Below are 16,205 nucleotides of genomic sequence, written 5' to 3' on the forward strand. Positions count from 1 at the left end.
ATGCATGAAAAGCCAATCTTATCTAGTCCATTAATTTATATACTCAAGTCTCCCAAATCTGTAATTCTAGGTCAATATTCTCCTGCATTCTAGTTCAATAGAGCACATTACTTAGTCCCTTGCCCTTGGATTTTCTGTGGGCCCCTCAAATTCCGCAGGTGAAACAAGAATCCATCATCTTGCCCCAAATCTGCTCTTCTACTCATGGGCTCCATCTTGATAAATGGCTGCCATTTACCCAGTTGCCTAAAAGAGAAACCTAAGTGTTATCTCTTCCCTTTGTCTCAATTGATGTATTGTTTTTTTTTTCTTTTTTCTTTTTTTGCTAGCCCTCATGTTTATCCATTTCTTTTTGTGTGTGTGTGTGTGTTTATCCATTTCTGCTGACCATACTCCTGCTTATGCTCTGACTCCTCACCTAAATGGAGGCATGTTGTTTAACCTTCCCTCTGCCTGCACCTGCCCCTACTGCACCCGAAACTAATGAATAGTCTTGACCCTCAGCTCTCCTCATGGAGGTTCTCCTGCTTGATGACCTTGATGCAAAGCAAAATTAAATGAATCCAAGTAAGAGACCAGAAACCAAAACCCACAAAACAAATTCACAAACTGCTTCTTTGTGATAATAACTGACTAAATAGAAAGACTTTTAGCAAGTGCGATGAAGGAGGGAAGAAGGGAGTAAATACACAATTTAACAACACTGCATTGAAAAATACAACAGAACCCCTGGTTGAGAGCAGCTTAGAACAATTCTAAGCCAAGACTTTATACAACTTTAGGCTGATAACTTTGTAAGTCAGTGGAATAATGAGAATTTTTTGAAAAATGCAAATTTTAAGGGAACCTGGGTGGTTCAGTCGACTGAGAATCTGACTCTTTGATTTCGGCTTAGGTCATGGTCCTGGGATGATGAGATTGAGCCCCTCATTGGGCTCCTCATTGGGTATGAAGCCCACTTAGGATTCTCTCTCTCCCTCTCCCTCTGCCCCTTCCCCTTCTGTTTCTCCCCCTTCTGCAATTGTACAAGTCTTATTAAGGAGAAAATTTGAATACATGAGTAACTATGGACAAAACTAAAGGACAGCTATCACAGGACTACTGCTAAGGTAAGTACCAGAGCCTCCACAAATTTAATAGGCAATCTTTTCAAACAGCTGATCATTGGGGTCATATTTAAACATTTTCTAAACATGGAAAAATATGGAAAGATAATTATAACTTATTTGTGAAACATGTATAATCTTGACACTTTAAACCTGACAAGCATAAAACAACAACAAAGACGGTTATTTTTTGTGAACACTGTAGTGGAGAAGACTAGCTATCCATCAAAATTTATGTTCCACCTTTCATAGTAGAGAGACATTGCCAGAAAATCACTGTTCAGCCAGAAAAAAAAGCTTCCCCAGCCCTACCCACTATTTTCTCAGTGGAATAGGAGCAGAAGTGATGTGCTTATTTGTAGGTAGAGGCCTTTAAAATAGGTGAGTGGGTGTTTCCATTCCTTTTATTCTCTCACTGGCTAGGTACAGAGGATGTGGGGGCTGTCAGGCACAGGTAGACAAATTATGGCCTGTGGGCCTGCTTTTGTAAATAAAGTTTTATTGGAACACACCCATGCCAACTTGTTGACTTATTGCTTAGGACTCTTTGCACTGCAGCAGCAGAGCTGAGTAGTTGTGACAGCTTAAATCGCTTCCTTACTGTCCAGCCCTTTAAGAAAAAGTTTGCTGTCCTGCTCTAGGGAACAGTGGAACAGCCAGGCTGAAGGGGCCTGGGTGCCTGAAAGATCTGCCATTATGGAAAATCCTCCCTGGACTGTTTATGAACAAGATGTAAACTTCTATTGTTAAACTGCTGAAATGTGGTTTGTTTAGCAGCAACTCTTACCCTAATAAAATAGATGCAAATCTTAAATAAAATATCAGATATTTCTAGAAAAAACATTCTACATAGGATTTTTCCAGAAATGCAAGGTGATTAGGAAAGAGCAATGCATATTCCTAGGTCAAAGAAGAAAAGTCATGTGATCATCTTTCTGTGCATGTTCAAATTATTTAAGAATTCAGCATCTGTCTTATACCCTAGTCTTAATAGGACAGGATGGAGAAATACTTCCTTAGCATACCTAAAAGCTAACATCATATACAGAGGTACATGAGTGAAGAAATCACCATTTATGATAGAAACAAAAAAATTGTTATCAACAAAACAAAACATAACATATATAAAATAATATAATACTGATTGAAGCACTGGCAATGTACAAATAATGATGATTTTCTACTATGTAATATATTTATAATTATTAAATTGCATTTTTCATTGTAGAATATGAAATAACATAATGTGCTTTATATAATTCATATCTGTAATTTTATATGATACATAACAACATATAGATATCTTATATGTAAAAAAATATATATTAAGTTGATCTAATATAGTATATTGTACACTTTATATAAAATTCATATAATTCACAAATATGTAATGTAAACAAAACATGAAAATTCTATATAATTTATACTATGAATATACTATAATTTTTTAGATGATGCTAATTATATACTAATAAAACCTTGATGTTACTTTTCAAGTATCAGCCAGTGCACCAAGGCAGAAAAAAAATGAGGTGGGAGACAAATTATCATTATTTGTAGGAGATATGATTGTGTACCCAGGCAGTCTAAGATAAATTGAGAAACTCTTGGCCCTATTAAGAAATTCTTCAAAGTTACAAATCAATGTGCAAAATTAATAGATTTCCTATATGTCAGCCATAATTAACATGACTTTAAAAAAAACATGAAAGATCATTTGAATAAGTGGAAAGAGAAACTCTATTCCTGTCTCCAAAGAATTAAAATATTTTAAACATATAAATTACCCATCAACTAATCTATAAATTCACTGCAACCCCAAACAGGTGAAAGGATGAACAGTGTCGCCCTCACTCCCAGGACCTCTGGGGATGGAGAAGACTCTGGGACAGCGACACCGCCTCCCCCCCAGGACTCCTATGCAGTTAGAGGCCCCACCCCCAGAACCCCCAGAGGCCCCGCCCCCAGGGCCCCCAGTCTGTCAGAGCCTAGGCTGCCCTCAGATCCCAGAGCACAGAGGGAAGCCTACCATGGCTTCTAACTACCTTTTATGGCCTCCTTCACAGCAGAATCCACGGGGAGTATATTCTTCTCCACCAGCTCCAGGGGCCCTGGCCGGAGAGCGATCTTTTCATTAAGATCATCTGCGAGTCGGGCTCTTTTCAGCTTCATCTGAGCAGTTGGGATGGACCTCTCTGCAGTGGAGGCTAAGAGGTCGAAACAAGAAGAATCGGTTCTAGAGTTCTGACATCATTTTTGGCTTCGGTGCTGTTTTTTGCTTTTGTAAGCGAACCATTGTGTCGCACCCTAATGAGTTTTCAGTGTGATCATGGTCATTTCACATGGATTAGCAGCAAAGACTAGACACTTCCAAATAAAGGCAAATCGAGACGCACGGAAGAGTTAGAGAAACGTGCTTTGCGCCGATTCTTGGGGAAAAAAATGTGCAATTTGGCAATTCTGTGAGCAGGAAGTCCATGGGGCCTACATTGCTTGTTGACCCTAAACTATGGCATTTGCATGCACATCCTGCCTGTAGGTTGCTTGGCACGGGCTGGTACTGCCGCAAATCCATCTATTATTATAATTATTTGCAGTATCACTTTTTTAAGGGCTTTAGGTTTGGTGACGTTGTGACATTAAATTATGCCAAAGTCAAGATCCGTTGTAAAAGAAAAAAAAATCCCTTTGAGACAGTTACATAATTAAACGGGAAATTTAAAATTCAATTCATCCAAAAGGCAGTTTCTCATCATTTGGAGGGTGATAAAGGTTGCTAACAAGCCCTGAATCACCCGCATATTCCTCTTTCGATTACTCCCAGAATCTGTGTAAGAAATTGGAGGAGAGTCTAGTCAACCAGTTGTTGCTCTAATCAGAGCCGTTAGGATTTCGTAAAACTTTGTAGCTTTAGGCTCAACGCTGAAGGTTTAAAAGGGGAGATATTCACATACCAGCCTCCCAGCCCTGTCATTCTATTATTAGCAACCCACTAACACAGACCTGGTGTCTGGTGGCTGATCTAGAAATCTCCATACAGGAGCAGTCCAGCGATGTCGTATGGTTGCAACAGGTCAGATCTTATTGAGACAAAACATGCGTACTCTGAACCAAAGAACAGGTTCGAATCTCAGTTCTTCCTCGAACTTTCCCTAACGTCCCCTCAGGTCATGCCAAGGGCTTTCTGCTGGGTCCCCTGCCTCAGGGATCTTTTGGATTCATCCTGCACACCAACACAGGATTAATCTTCAAAAAATACTCCTCCCTCAAAACCCCCTGCATGATGCCACTCTGGCTGCACCATGAACGGAGATTCTCCATCCCCAATCACTCCAGCGGCCCTGGTCCTTCCTTTTCTGTCTCTCATGTCCTACCAAGTTCACCTTTGTAGCTTTGCTTAGTTTCCCCACCCTCGTGTGCTTCCTATCTTCTCCCCACTACCAGCCCAGCAGCCTATTCTTCAGGTCCCAGCACAAAGCCTATCTTAACGTGCCCCTTTTGCTTGCCTGCCTCTAGTACAGAGAGCCATGCTCTCCCATCTTATACTGCTGCTTCCAAAACTAGACCATGAACCCTTGCAAAGAGGGGTCATTTAGTATCTGGCAGATCTGTGGTGTCCTACGGTGCTAATTCCCAATCTCTGTTGGGGAGAAGAGAGGATCCCATGGGAACCACCAGAGACATGCAACTGAACTGGGGGTTGTGGCAGTTCACAGCCTATTTCAATACAAGACTGTGATGATGTAACAAATAACATTTCTCATGCTTTTTTTTTTTTTTTAAGTAGGCGCCATGCTTAGTGTAGAATCCACATGGGGCTCGAACTCATGACCCTGAGATCAAGACCTGAGCGGAGATCAAGAGTCAGATGCTTAAGTGACTAAGCCACCCAGGCGCCCCTCTCATGCATTTTTAATTGTGGTATTACTACTTATTTGTCCATCCTAAGCATGGAAAATGCTAAAAAAGTATACAAAAGATGAGAGAGTCAAGAAACTCCTCACTTTGAGTCAACTGTTTTTAATAGGTGGATGTCTTTCTTAACTATTTATATTTATTGTTAGGGTTAGGTTTTTGATTGATTGATTGATTGATACGTTTATTTGTTTCAAGATTTGTTTTTAAGTAATCTCTATACCCAACATGGGGCCTGAACCCACAACCTGAGATCAAGAGTTGCACTCTCCAACTGGGCTGCTGAGGCACCCCTGGACTACGTTTCTTTTTTTTCTTTTCTTTCTTTTTTTTTTCTTAAATCACAGAATTGAACTACAAATACTATTTATGTGTATGTTTGTCCATCCCCGAATCAGACCATGAATATAGCTTTGTTTTCTGTTTTTTTTTTTTTTTTCACTCAACGTCATCTTGCAAGCCTTTTCTCATTATATCTTGTTTGTTTTAAAGTCTCATTTGGAGATGCCTGGGTGGCTTAGCAGTTGAGTGTCTGCCTTTGGCTCAGGGTGTGATCTTGGAGTCCTGGGATAGAATCCCACATCGGGCTCCCTGCATGGAGCCTGCTTCTCCCTCTGCCTGTGTTTCTGCCTCTCTCTCTGTCTCTAATGAATAAATAAAATCTTAAAATAAAATAAAGCAAAAATAAAGTCTCATTTGTAGTGGCTGCAAGGTATTCAATCATCCAGATGATGGATAATTAATTCAGCCAATCCTCTAGTGTTGAACATTTCACTGTTTTCAATGTTTCAACATCAAAAATAACTCCTCAATCAACACCGCGGTATATACATTTTTGTATGTATGTATATACACTTTTGTATATACGTATATATATATTTTGTACAAAAAATATTTTCTTTAGTTGACATACTAGAGGTTCATTACTGGCTAAAGGGTGGACACACTTCAGAGGCATCTGGTACATGGCAGGGAGAGAGGCATGCTCAGGGAGGTTCAGGAAGTAGAGACTGAGCCCAGCTCATATCTTCCTGATTTGACGGTCTCCAAGGCCCTAGAACAACTCAAATGACCACTCTGGAATGGCAGGGGACACTTTTTAACAGGACACACAGAGGGAAGAACTCTGGCATGTGGCCCACTCTTCGGCAGGCATCCTGGCTTATGCCTGGGTGCAGACTCACCTTGGAGTATGTGCATATTAACCACGTCGGCGCGGTCGGGCCTGTTTCTGACCTTGTGCTTCAGACCGTCTTCAGCCTGCAAGCACAAACACAGGACATATTCCGCTGGTGACCTCACACAGTTGACCTGCCTCATTTTGCCTTTTTAAAAGAGCCTCGGTTTCTCTCAAAGGGGAAAACAGTCCTTTGTTTGGCAAACAGGACCTGCGCGTTATCCCTGGCCTCCTACTTTTTGATGCAGGAACGCTTAACCAAAGCTTCTCTGGTAATTTTGGGATGGAAACATTCAGTAAAGAGGTAAGAACCCCTGTACCCTAAAAGGCCAGGCAGGTGCATGTTAGTAAAATATTAATAAACCTCCAATGATGTCACGCTGTTTGTGTTGTAGTCTGTTCTAGTTCACGGACTCTTAAAACAGCCACGAAACTGACTATGGTTAGAGACGAAATGTACCCCAAGTCCATCTGGTAAAACATGACAATGTACGCTCCCTTCCAAATATTCACCTGCCTTCTCCCTTAGGACCTATGAAGATGTAAATTCAGGAGTATTGTGAACAAAAAGGGCACAGGGAGATTGTTGACCGAATCCCACTGTCCTCTCAACGGTGGAGCTGTCTGTGGGGACGACGTGGGCTCCAGCAGGGCCAGATCTAGACCTTGGGCCCCAATGTCTGTTGTTTTTTTTTTTTTTTTTTTTTTTTTTTAGGTCTGGGTTTTTAATCCCACTATACTGGATCTCCTATTTGACCCCTGAGAGGGGTCTGGAGATCCCTCCCATTCATTTGAAAGACAATTATTATCCAGGCAGCAGGGACCACAGCCTCACAGGGGCAACTTTGAAGAGGTACCGAGCTCTGCTCCTTTCTCCACCTGCTAAGTAGTTGCAAGGCCATATCTCATAGGCAGAGAGATCCCAGGAGAAAGGCATCCCCTTTGCATTTCCTTCTCATAGTTTTTATGAGTTTTTATTTATCCTCTAAATAGTTTTTATGATATTGGTCAGTTCAGTTTGTGGAGATCTGCTAAGAAGGTAGAGAGTATATGCCAATCCCCCCTCTAACCTAAAGTGCTAAACAAACAAACAGAGAGAGAGAGAGAGAGAGAGAGAGAAATAAACCCTCCTTTTGCCTTTAAGTAACTTCCAATCAGCTCTGCTTTCACAGACTCCTACCTTACTATTAAATTGGGTTTTTAAAAACCTGATTATAAGAAAGGGCTGTAAGGCTTTTCAAAGTCTCTCTGACTTCTGCGGCACCCTTGCAATGATCTTCCCAACATCACAAAGATTGGGGATGTGTTTTTCTTAAAAGCTAAAAAGTAGATTCAAAGCTAAATGTGTTCAAATGCATTTTCTACAGTTTTTGGTTCATAGGAGAAAGATTCCCTATGGTGTGGGTGGGGTTGGTGGGTCGGGGGGTGGTGGTGACGGGGGCATGTATCAAGTTTGTGGTAGAAACTCCACCTGCTTTAGCCAAAGCTGAGCACTCAGAGATCTATACCCTGGGGTCCAAGGTAAGAAAGAGGGCAGTTTGAAAAACAAAAATTACCTTGTCACTATCCAAATGTTTTCTTTGCTCATGGAATTCAGTTGGACTTTTCAGTGCTGCAAGGAAAAGACAGGGAGGTGAGCAGAGGCAGGCTCAGGGCATTGAGAAGCGAGATAGGATTTGCTGGTGCGCTTGCTGAGTGGTGCGCAGACAGGATGGACGTGAGTGCCTTTATTAGGCCACAAGCAATTGAAGACGAGAGGCCTGGAGGACACCAGCTTCCCTGAAGCCAGAGGGTCCAGAGGAAGGTGGAATCGAGGGTGAGCACAGGAGGAGAAGCAGAGGCAGACGTGTGACAGGGGGAGAGGTGGTGGAGACAGGGCATTCCGAGATCCTGAGAAGGCACGGGGACCCGTGGCAGACTGGATGCTGATCCAGAGTGAGGGACAGGGGCGGATGGGGTGGCTAATGCCCTCTTCCACTTTGCTCTGCCCCTGGGTGCAGAAATCTGGGAGGACGCTGCAGACCATGGGGGACTCGTCCCACCTGTAGGGAGGGGACTCGAGCTTTGGATGAGGTCTGTGACTGCTTGGACAGGAAGGCACAAACTGAGGGTGCTGGGGTGAGAAGACAGAACCAGACTTCGAGGGCCAGAAGGGGCCCTGGAGATGGTGAAATGAGCTCCTGCCCTGGGGAAACTGAGTCCACAGCAATTGGCTGAACTTGCCCAGGGTCACAGTTTGGGCTCAGGGCCTAGGTCCTTTGACAACTTTGCTTCTTCCAAGGTGTGATGTTCAAAACATCAACACCTGGGAGACACAGGCATTGGGTCAGCCAAAGTACACGTCAGCCAAAGCCTGAACCGCCAGGACCTAGGGCCTCCTCCATCCTTCTCTCTTCCTCCTACTCTCCAGTGGGGAAACCTTTGACTCAGCAAAGCAGCAGAACGGTGCTGGGCAACATTCTGCATCTCTTATGAGCTTTCCTGAACCCCCTGAAACCATCAGTCAGGAGCTACAATCACTTCGCATCCTAAGCGATGAGGTCGGTCAGAGGGCACAGACCCGCACTGAATGCCTTTCTAAGCCTGGGCAAGCCCATGACCAACATGATCTGGGGTCCAAGTGTCACCCCAGGAGTTGTTCACTCTTAAGTGGCAGGCAATGAAATATTCTTCCAAGGTTTGGCCAGCTTAAAAATTGGGTTTCTGGCCAGATGGACCCTTAGAGGTATGTGTATATGTGTATGTGAATGTGTGAGTCTTGTTCCGTCTTTATGGTAAATTCTAAATTCGAGCACAGATTTTCAGGAGGGCTTGTTAGACATCCAACAAATGTCATTGCAGTCCTGGCAGCTGGTCGACCACCTTATCATCCTCTAAGGCACGCTCCTTCCTCCTCAGCCTCCTTGCCTCCCTGGGATGTTAGTAGTGTTGACCATAGGAAGGTGCTGAATGGTCCCAGCGGGCTGCCTTGTGCCAAGTATGCTGGGCGAGTACCCGCCTCCTCACCCTGAGCAGACATTAAGGGGCTTCCTTTCTTATAGGAAGAATAATAGAATGTGTAGCTTGAATATTACATTTCCCATCAATCCAACATGTCTCTCTTTGTTGATTTCACTCCTAAAAGGGGCTTCTGGGGAGCCTGGGTGGCTCTGTGGTTGAGCATCTGCCTTCCGCTCAGGGTGTGATCCTGGGGTCCTGGGATCGAGTCCTGCATCGGGCCTGCTTCTCTCTGCCTGTGTCTCTGTTCTCTCTGTGTGTCCCCCATAAATAAATAAAATCTTTAAAAATGAGGGGTTCTTTGCAAAATCTTCCATTTCCAATGTTCCTCCTACACAACATCCCCCTAAACACACACACACACACACACAAACACACACACACACACACTTGTCCCCACTCAGTAGCTCTGGGAAATCATATGGAGAAATGTGCCATGCTTCTGCATTGCTTGTGCATTTTCTCTGATTTGGATCTGGTCGCCATTCCTTGTAAGGAGGCTTGTGTTTTTCTGTATTTGATCGCAGCTGCAGTCTATACTGATGGAGCTCTGAAAGCAACTCCTGATCCCAAGGCAACCAGATCCTACAAGTCTCCTTGAAGTCCAGGGGAGCCCTGGTCAATCTGCACAATCTGACCCAATAGGTCTTCCCCTCCGTCCCATAGTCTGGTGGCCATCTAGTTCGGCATTACATATTGGTGTTGGCCAAATCACTTACATACTCTGGAAATGATCTTTGTGTGGCTGTCTTAAGTGGGTAAAAAGAATTAACACATCCTTTTCCTTAAGCAGCAGCCCTAAGGGAGCAGTATGAATCTCTCCTGGTGTATCACTTAGATTCCAAACTCAATTGTTTTTTTTTTAATTGTGCTTAGGAATTAGGAGGAATTTATCTAGTTCTCTTGCCCCTGAGACTCTTCAATTCCTATTAGCAGAGCTTATTAATTGTTCTAAGAAACAGTGCATTCCCTGTATCTTAGCTTTGGAGAGCCGTAATTCATCACTTCTTGGTGTTAATAACTTGTGAAATGATTTGTGCAATCCAGGTCTCTGATGCCAGGAGCACAAAGGTTCTGGAACCTTCTATCACAGAGACAGAGTGGGATACACTATGTCCATTTGGCAAGGACTTGGGAAGAAAGCCAAAGAGGTCCACACACTGTGTTTTACCACACGCTGTTCTCCTCAGGGCTTCAGGGATGTTATAAGGGGTATTGGCTTGAGGTCACACCACGGAAAACTATCCTGCCATGGCCCTGTGATTGACATTTGCTTTTTCCATGACTCCAGAGAATGTGGGGTTTTAGCCAGCTCCCCTGAGGGCCAGTGAAAGCCATTAATGCACCCCCCAAGTTGACTTTTTGGAAAATACAAAAAGGGCCTCTTGCCACCAGCCCTGGGAGTATCAGATGACAAAATTTTGTGTTTTTGGGGACTCTGACATTTAAGATTGAAAAGGAATTTGGATTTCTAATTTAAAAAAATAATAAGTCAACGGGATTTCAAATTAAAACATGGTTGTAAATTCAGTCAGCCACACATCTGACTTGCTCCCCCTGGAGGAAGATTAATCACTTCTCACAAGGGAATTCATGTTTTCACCTCAGAGTTTAGCTATGGCCTATTCCTATTTCGGTCCCGCAGCTCCAGCTAATTTGGGTCAGCTGGGTGTATAAACATTTGCTTACTAAAGCTCAGGAAAGAGCCCCAGGAAAGAACAGGCCTCCTGCGGTCTCCTGCTCTGGACTCTAACCTCATGTCTCCAATGGGAGCCCAGGGAAAAAAAGAATACAGGCCCTAGGGCCACTGAGACATCAGTGAAGGGGACAGGCTGACTCCTCAGTGCAGGGTGGAGGGGGCCTGTTTTTGGCAGCAGCTCTCACGGGGTCGCTCCCTCCAAGGCTTGTTGGACAGAACCCAGTTCCCTCGACATCACAGATAAGGAGGGTGATGCAGAATCATAGGGCTGGTGTCCCAGGGCAGCAACCAGGACAGTGGTTCTCAACCTCCTGGACTGGCATCTTCGGGAAGCCAGCTTGTCAGAAATGCCAATTCTCAGGTCCTACACCACGGGACCCTTTGGGGGGTGGGCCCTGGGGATCTGTGGTGGAAACACAGCCCTCCTTGCTGATCCTGATGCCCCAGTTTGAGACTTGCTGCTCTGGAGTTCACTAGGCCACTAGGTCCCACTCTAGGGTCCTCAGGAACCCAGGAATTCCAAATAAGAGAAGTGAATTTCTAGGATTTTCAGCATTTCAAAGAACTAATGAAAAAGGGAACGTGTGCCTGGAGAAAGGCTGATTAGCCTAAGGGAATGGTCACTTTTCATTGTTGCTGCCTAGGATCCTAACAGAGTGCTTGGGGATGGCTGTTCTCACCAAAAAGCACAGGCTGGTCAGTTTTCAATGCCATTAATTAATCAAAAACAGATCTATGGATCCTTAATTCATCAATGTGGGCTTCTTTGGGTGGGTGGGGGGAGGACAAAACAATTTCAAACATAGTGTGGAGTATAATTAAAATCGTCTTCAGGTGCCTGGGTGGCTCAATGGTTGAGTGTCTGCCTTTGGTCCTGGGATCGAGTCCTGCATCGAGATCCCTGCAGGGAGCCTGCTTCTCCCTCTGCCTATGTCTCTGCCTCTCTGTGTTGCTCATAAATTTAAAAAAAAACAAAAAACAAAACAAAACTTTTTTTTTTTAATCTTTAAAAAGAAATCTTGGGTGACTGAAAATTTGGGAACCACCCGTCTTGGCTCTTTGTCTCCTCAAACACATGTGAGTCTCCCACCTATAAAATGCTGGTCTATCTGTTCGCCTCACTTTTAAACCAACCAGATTGTGAATGGCTCTCTTTTGAGCAGGTGAGGTACATGCTCTGTGTAACTGTGAATGCTTTGGAAATCACATTCCTTCTTAGGTTGGCAATGAACTGTTTATTTGGCACCCAAAGAAGAATCCCAGGTGTCCAAAAAGGTAGCTTTGTTATCCTTAAGACCTGGCTGCATACTTGGGAGAGTTTAATGCAACATACATGATACTTTGGCAGTTCTCGGAAGAAGAGTCCAAAGCATGCGTGTCATCACTGGCTTACTAGTTTCTAAGGAAGAAGGAACCAGAAGGTAGAAGGAGGGAGAAGACAACATTTAGGATTCTAGACCCCCATATGGGCTCGGCATGGAAATTCAGAGTGCCTTTGCCTGTCCTGGAACTTGATATGTTAGAAAAGGAGGAAGGGGGTGCCTGGGTGGCTCAACTGGGTAAGTCTCTGCCTTTGGTTTGAGTGATCTCAGGGTCCTGGGATCGAGCCCCACATCGGGCTCCCTGCTCAGCGGGGAGCCCTCTCCCTCTCCCTCTATGCTCTCTCTCTAATAATAATATCTTTTTTAAGAAAAGAAAAGAAAGGGAGGAGGCAGACAGATTAAAACCCTCGTGCCGTGTGCTGCTCAAACAGCCAACAGTGTGTGTGCTAGGGTGCTGGAGGGAGAAGCCAAGTCAGATGGGTGCATGGAGAAGAGGAGGAAAGACTTTGCAGAGTCGACTTCTCAAAACTATCATGAAGCTGCATGTGGTGTGGGAACAGGAGTGTGCCCAGTCATTCTTGCTGCTATTCAGGAGAGGGACCACAGAGAATTCGGGGATTTACCAAGGCTTTGCTGTGGCTGGGATTAGTCTGCAAAACAAATAAGGTGGCACCGTTCATAGACAGCTCATCGTATTTTTCAATTCATTTACTCTGATCAGATCAAGGACCCAAGCTGCCCGGGCACTACATTCTGGCCAGAGGCAGCTTTCTGGAAGTTTCTGTGGAGACGCCGCAGGCTCTCTGGGGCTCCAGTCTACTGCAGTTGTCTTGTTCTCTGTATTTGAGGACAATAAGCTACCTGTCCCCTCCTCTCTCCCCTGGGTTCCAACATCACTATTTGGAACAACAGAGCAGGGGTGATCTGGGGCCCCTTCCAGACCATCTGTTTCAGATGAAACAGAATCCATGCCTGACCACTCTGTGTTCCCCAGGGTCCTCCTCACAGCAGTTGGTCAAAACACTACTGAATTGCTGTGATCATTCGTTGCACCTGCTCCATAGAGCTGATCATCCTTTCCAAGTGGTTGCAATAAAGTGGTGGTGTTTTAGATTCCACCCAGGAGAATGATGCCTGAGGAAAAAAATTGTAGTGGAGAAAATCCGCATGAGAAATGGTGAACAGATCCAAGCCCCACAGGTCAACAGGGGAGGCTGGCTCTGTCCTCAAGCCATGAGAAAACAGAGAATGGAGATGTCTTTTGCGGCCTTGACCCCAATAGGGAGGGGCAGTGATATGCTCCCTTTGAATCCTGGCTGGTGGTGGCAAAGGAGGCAACTTGAAATCTTCATTTAGAGATTCAGAGGTGGGATTTTTGGAGACAAGTCCAAGTAATACATTCTTAAAGTAATATTTCTGAGCTAATTTTGAGAGGGTATTTCACTGAGATTTCATGGCTATTTTGACAATGTGAATTCTACAAATTCTACAACGGTATTATAAATGTGAAAGCAATCTTAGAATCTGGTTAGGCCCCAAGCTCCTGGTCTGAGAACCTCTCCCCACTATTGAAAGTTGTTCTAGGGGTTCCCTGCTGGCCTCAGCACTCTGCCCTTCTTGACTAAATTCAAGGAACAATGACTTTACATTCATTCAAAGCACCTGGTGGGGGAGAACCCCAGATCCATAATGGACAACAGTGAGAAATGAGTAAATTCTTAAGAGAAGTGATTGAGGGGGATTATGAAAGAAAATTTGTGCCTGGTTGCTGTGGCCTTTTTGTTACTCATCAGGAACTTCAAACCCTACAGGATACATGCCCAAGAAGAAGGAAGGAGTTAAATTCAATCCACTTGGACTAGTTGCGTTAGTCAACTGAAATTACACATGGCTCGGTTCATTGGAGTCAGCAGGGAGAGAAACTTTCATGATCAATTTGATGTGCAAGTGAAGTAAGATCTGCATAGCTAATGCAGTGGAACTTTTTCTTCACTCTTGGTCATGGTGAGGTATAGATGATGGTGGAAAACCTGACACCATCTTGTTAAAGTCATTGGGTTCTCCTTGGCATTTCCACATACATATATTTTTGACTTCCCCAAATTCCAACTGAATTTTTTGGCCACAAAAGGCTTGAGAGGAACTCAAGGAAGTGCTTTCAAAGTCCAAGCGATTCCTTTTGAAATTTTGAGGGAAGAACTCTACACAGGGACCAATCCCAACATAGGTTCTAGCCTCAGCTCTGCCACAAGAGGGGTGGCAATGCCTTTGAGGTTTAACCTGATGTAAAACCCACGAGGAATTCTGCCAAAGGATAGCAGGTGTTTTTGTGGACCTGTTAGGAATAGTGATGCTATGCAGTAATAAATTGGGACAATTAATAGTTCGCTTGGCGATTAGCTTTCAAAATAGCCATTTTATGACAGGCTTTAAAACCTGGTGGGGGTGGGGAGGATTGCAGTTATTTCAAACTTTATGGGTAAAGTGAGATTGTATTAATAATTATGTAAGAAATTCCACCTTGAATTTTACTCCTGTGGGTTTCCTACCACCTCTTCCTCTAAAATCCTGAATCTGCTTAAGGAACATTCCTGCTCATTGTCCCTACAGGGCCGAGCACACACCCTGCATACAGTCTGGCTCATAACAAAATTTGTTGAATTTGACTGAATCGATAGGACCCCTGAGACTGCCTGTTCTCATTTCCTTCTCCCGATGGGTTGCCTTTACACACATCCCTAGTGGTACCCAAGCAAACACATGCTGCTCGGCACTGCATTGAGATGGCATGTTTAATCTCTAATTGGGCTGATGAGGCTCATCATCTTCACCTCTCCCCCCCCCCCAATCGCTCAGCAGGTGAAAGATTTGTCCTGGATCTAACTTTCTGAGAAGAGCTAAGTAGTCGAGGTCTGTCCAGGCTGGGCTTGCCGTGTGCACCTGCTGTGGCTTTGACATTTTTCCACAGCAGAATCTATACCCTCTGGAAGCCTAGCTAAGAGGCGCTGGCTGAAGACTAGGGAAAATGGATGACACTTAATTAATCTTTATCATTTTGCTGAATTAGAAAGGAAAAAAAATCATTTCGTTTTCATAGGACTTTTTTTTTCCCCCGGTAATTAATGTTCGACGGACTAAGGATGCAAAATTTCTGTCAAGCAGGACTTCGTTAATAGGTATGCTATTTGATTCTGGAAATCCTGGAGAACAAAATGTCATAGCCCCGCTGGACCCCACTCTACAAATGGACGTTGAATTGACAAAACGTACATAGAGGCGTTATTTTCAAGTGTTTTATAGGGTTCATTCCTATCTTCCCTAGGTGTTCTTATGGATTCTCAGAGATTTAACCTCATAAGCCTCAGAAAAGAAAGGGGAAAAAGTTTATTTTCAACCAAATGCTGGCTGCAAGACCCCAGTTTAGCGTACTTAAGCACACAAGTCGAGTTTTAGATAGGTTGTGAACAGCTTGAGTGAATTGAGAGGGCCTGGGTCTCTACTCCATGTGCCCTTCCAGAATCAAAGAAAAGAAACATCAGTGGGGCAATAGATTATTTTAATACTACCCAACTAGAAGTGCTCCTCATATATTTGAGGGCATGGGCACAGATTGTGGCCCACAGGAAGGATCCTGGTGGATCTACATGCTTCCACTTAGTGAATAATTCTTCTAGATGATGCTTAACCAGGTCAGCTTCTACACATGTGTAACAGGATTCTGAAAAAGGCTGGTCTGGTCAGCTGTGAGTGAAAATGTACCTATCTGACCAGAAGTCTGTAGGCTTTCTTCTCACCTGTGGTTTTAGCACCTCCAGTAATGGGCTGAGATGAAACAGGCCATTCAGATGTGATCCTATGGCTTCTCATCACCTCTGTACAAATTGTGCAAGCAGCTTGTAAATTATGGGGTGAGCTGTTTCTTTTGTGCTTATTAGCAAACCTCTAAAAATGTTGCTCTACTATAAGGTCACCTGCTGTTTACTGTTTGG

The 16,205-nt window shown here is 44.0% G+C and overlaps 1 protein-coding gene across 3 annotated transcripts in view; it reads right to left on the bottom strand.

Moving 5' to 3' along the window:
- MYOCD (myocardin) overlaps positions 1–16,205 on the bottom strand; it is a 100,318-nt gene that overhangs the window by 45,342 nt on the left and 38,771 nt on the right. Inside the window, exons 2-5 of one of the 3 annotated variants that reach the window (XM_055307108.1) lie at positions 12,840–12,866; positions 7,755–7,810; positions 6,206–6,281; positions 3,152–3,313 (exon numbers count right to left, since the gene is read on the bottom strand). In XM_055307108.1, coding sequence (XP_055163083.1) covers positions 3,152–3,313; positions 6,206–6,221 — 178 coding nt within the window. In that variant the 5' untranslated portion in view covers positions 6,222–6,281; positions 7,755–7,810; positions 12,840–12,866. The remainder of the gene's footprint in view (positions 1–3,151; positions 3,314–6,205; positions 6,282–7,754; positions 7,811–12,839; positions 12,867–16,205) is intronic. The other 2 variants (XM_055307107.1, XM_055307109.1) reach the window with 2 other exon arrangements.

The sequence above is a fragment of the Nyctereutes procyonoides genome, unplaced genomic scaffold (assembly GCF_905146905.1).
Source record: "Nyctereutes procyonoides isolate TBG_1078 unplaced genomic scaffold, NYPRO_anot_genome, whole genome shotgun sequence".
Taxonomy (NCBI): Eukaryota; Metazoa; Chordata; class Mammalia; order Carnivora; family Canidae; genus Nyctereutes; species Nyctereutes procyonoides.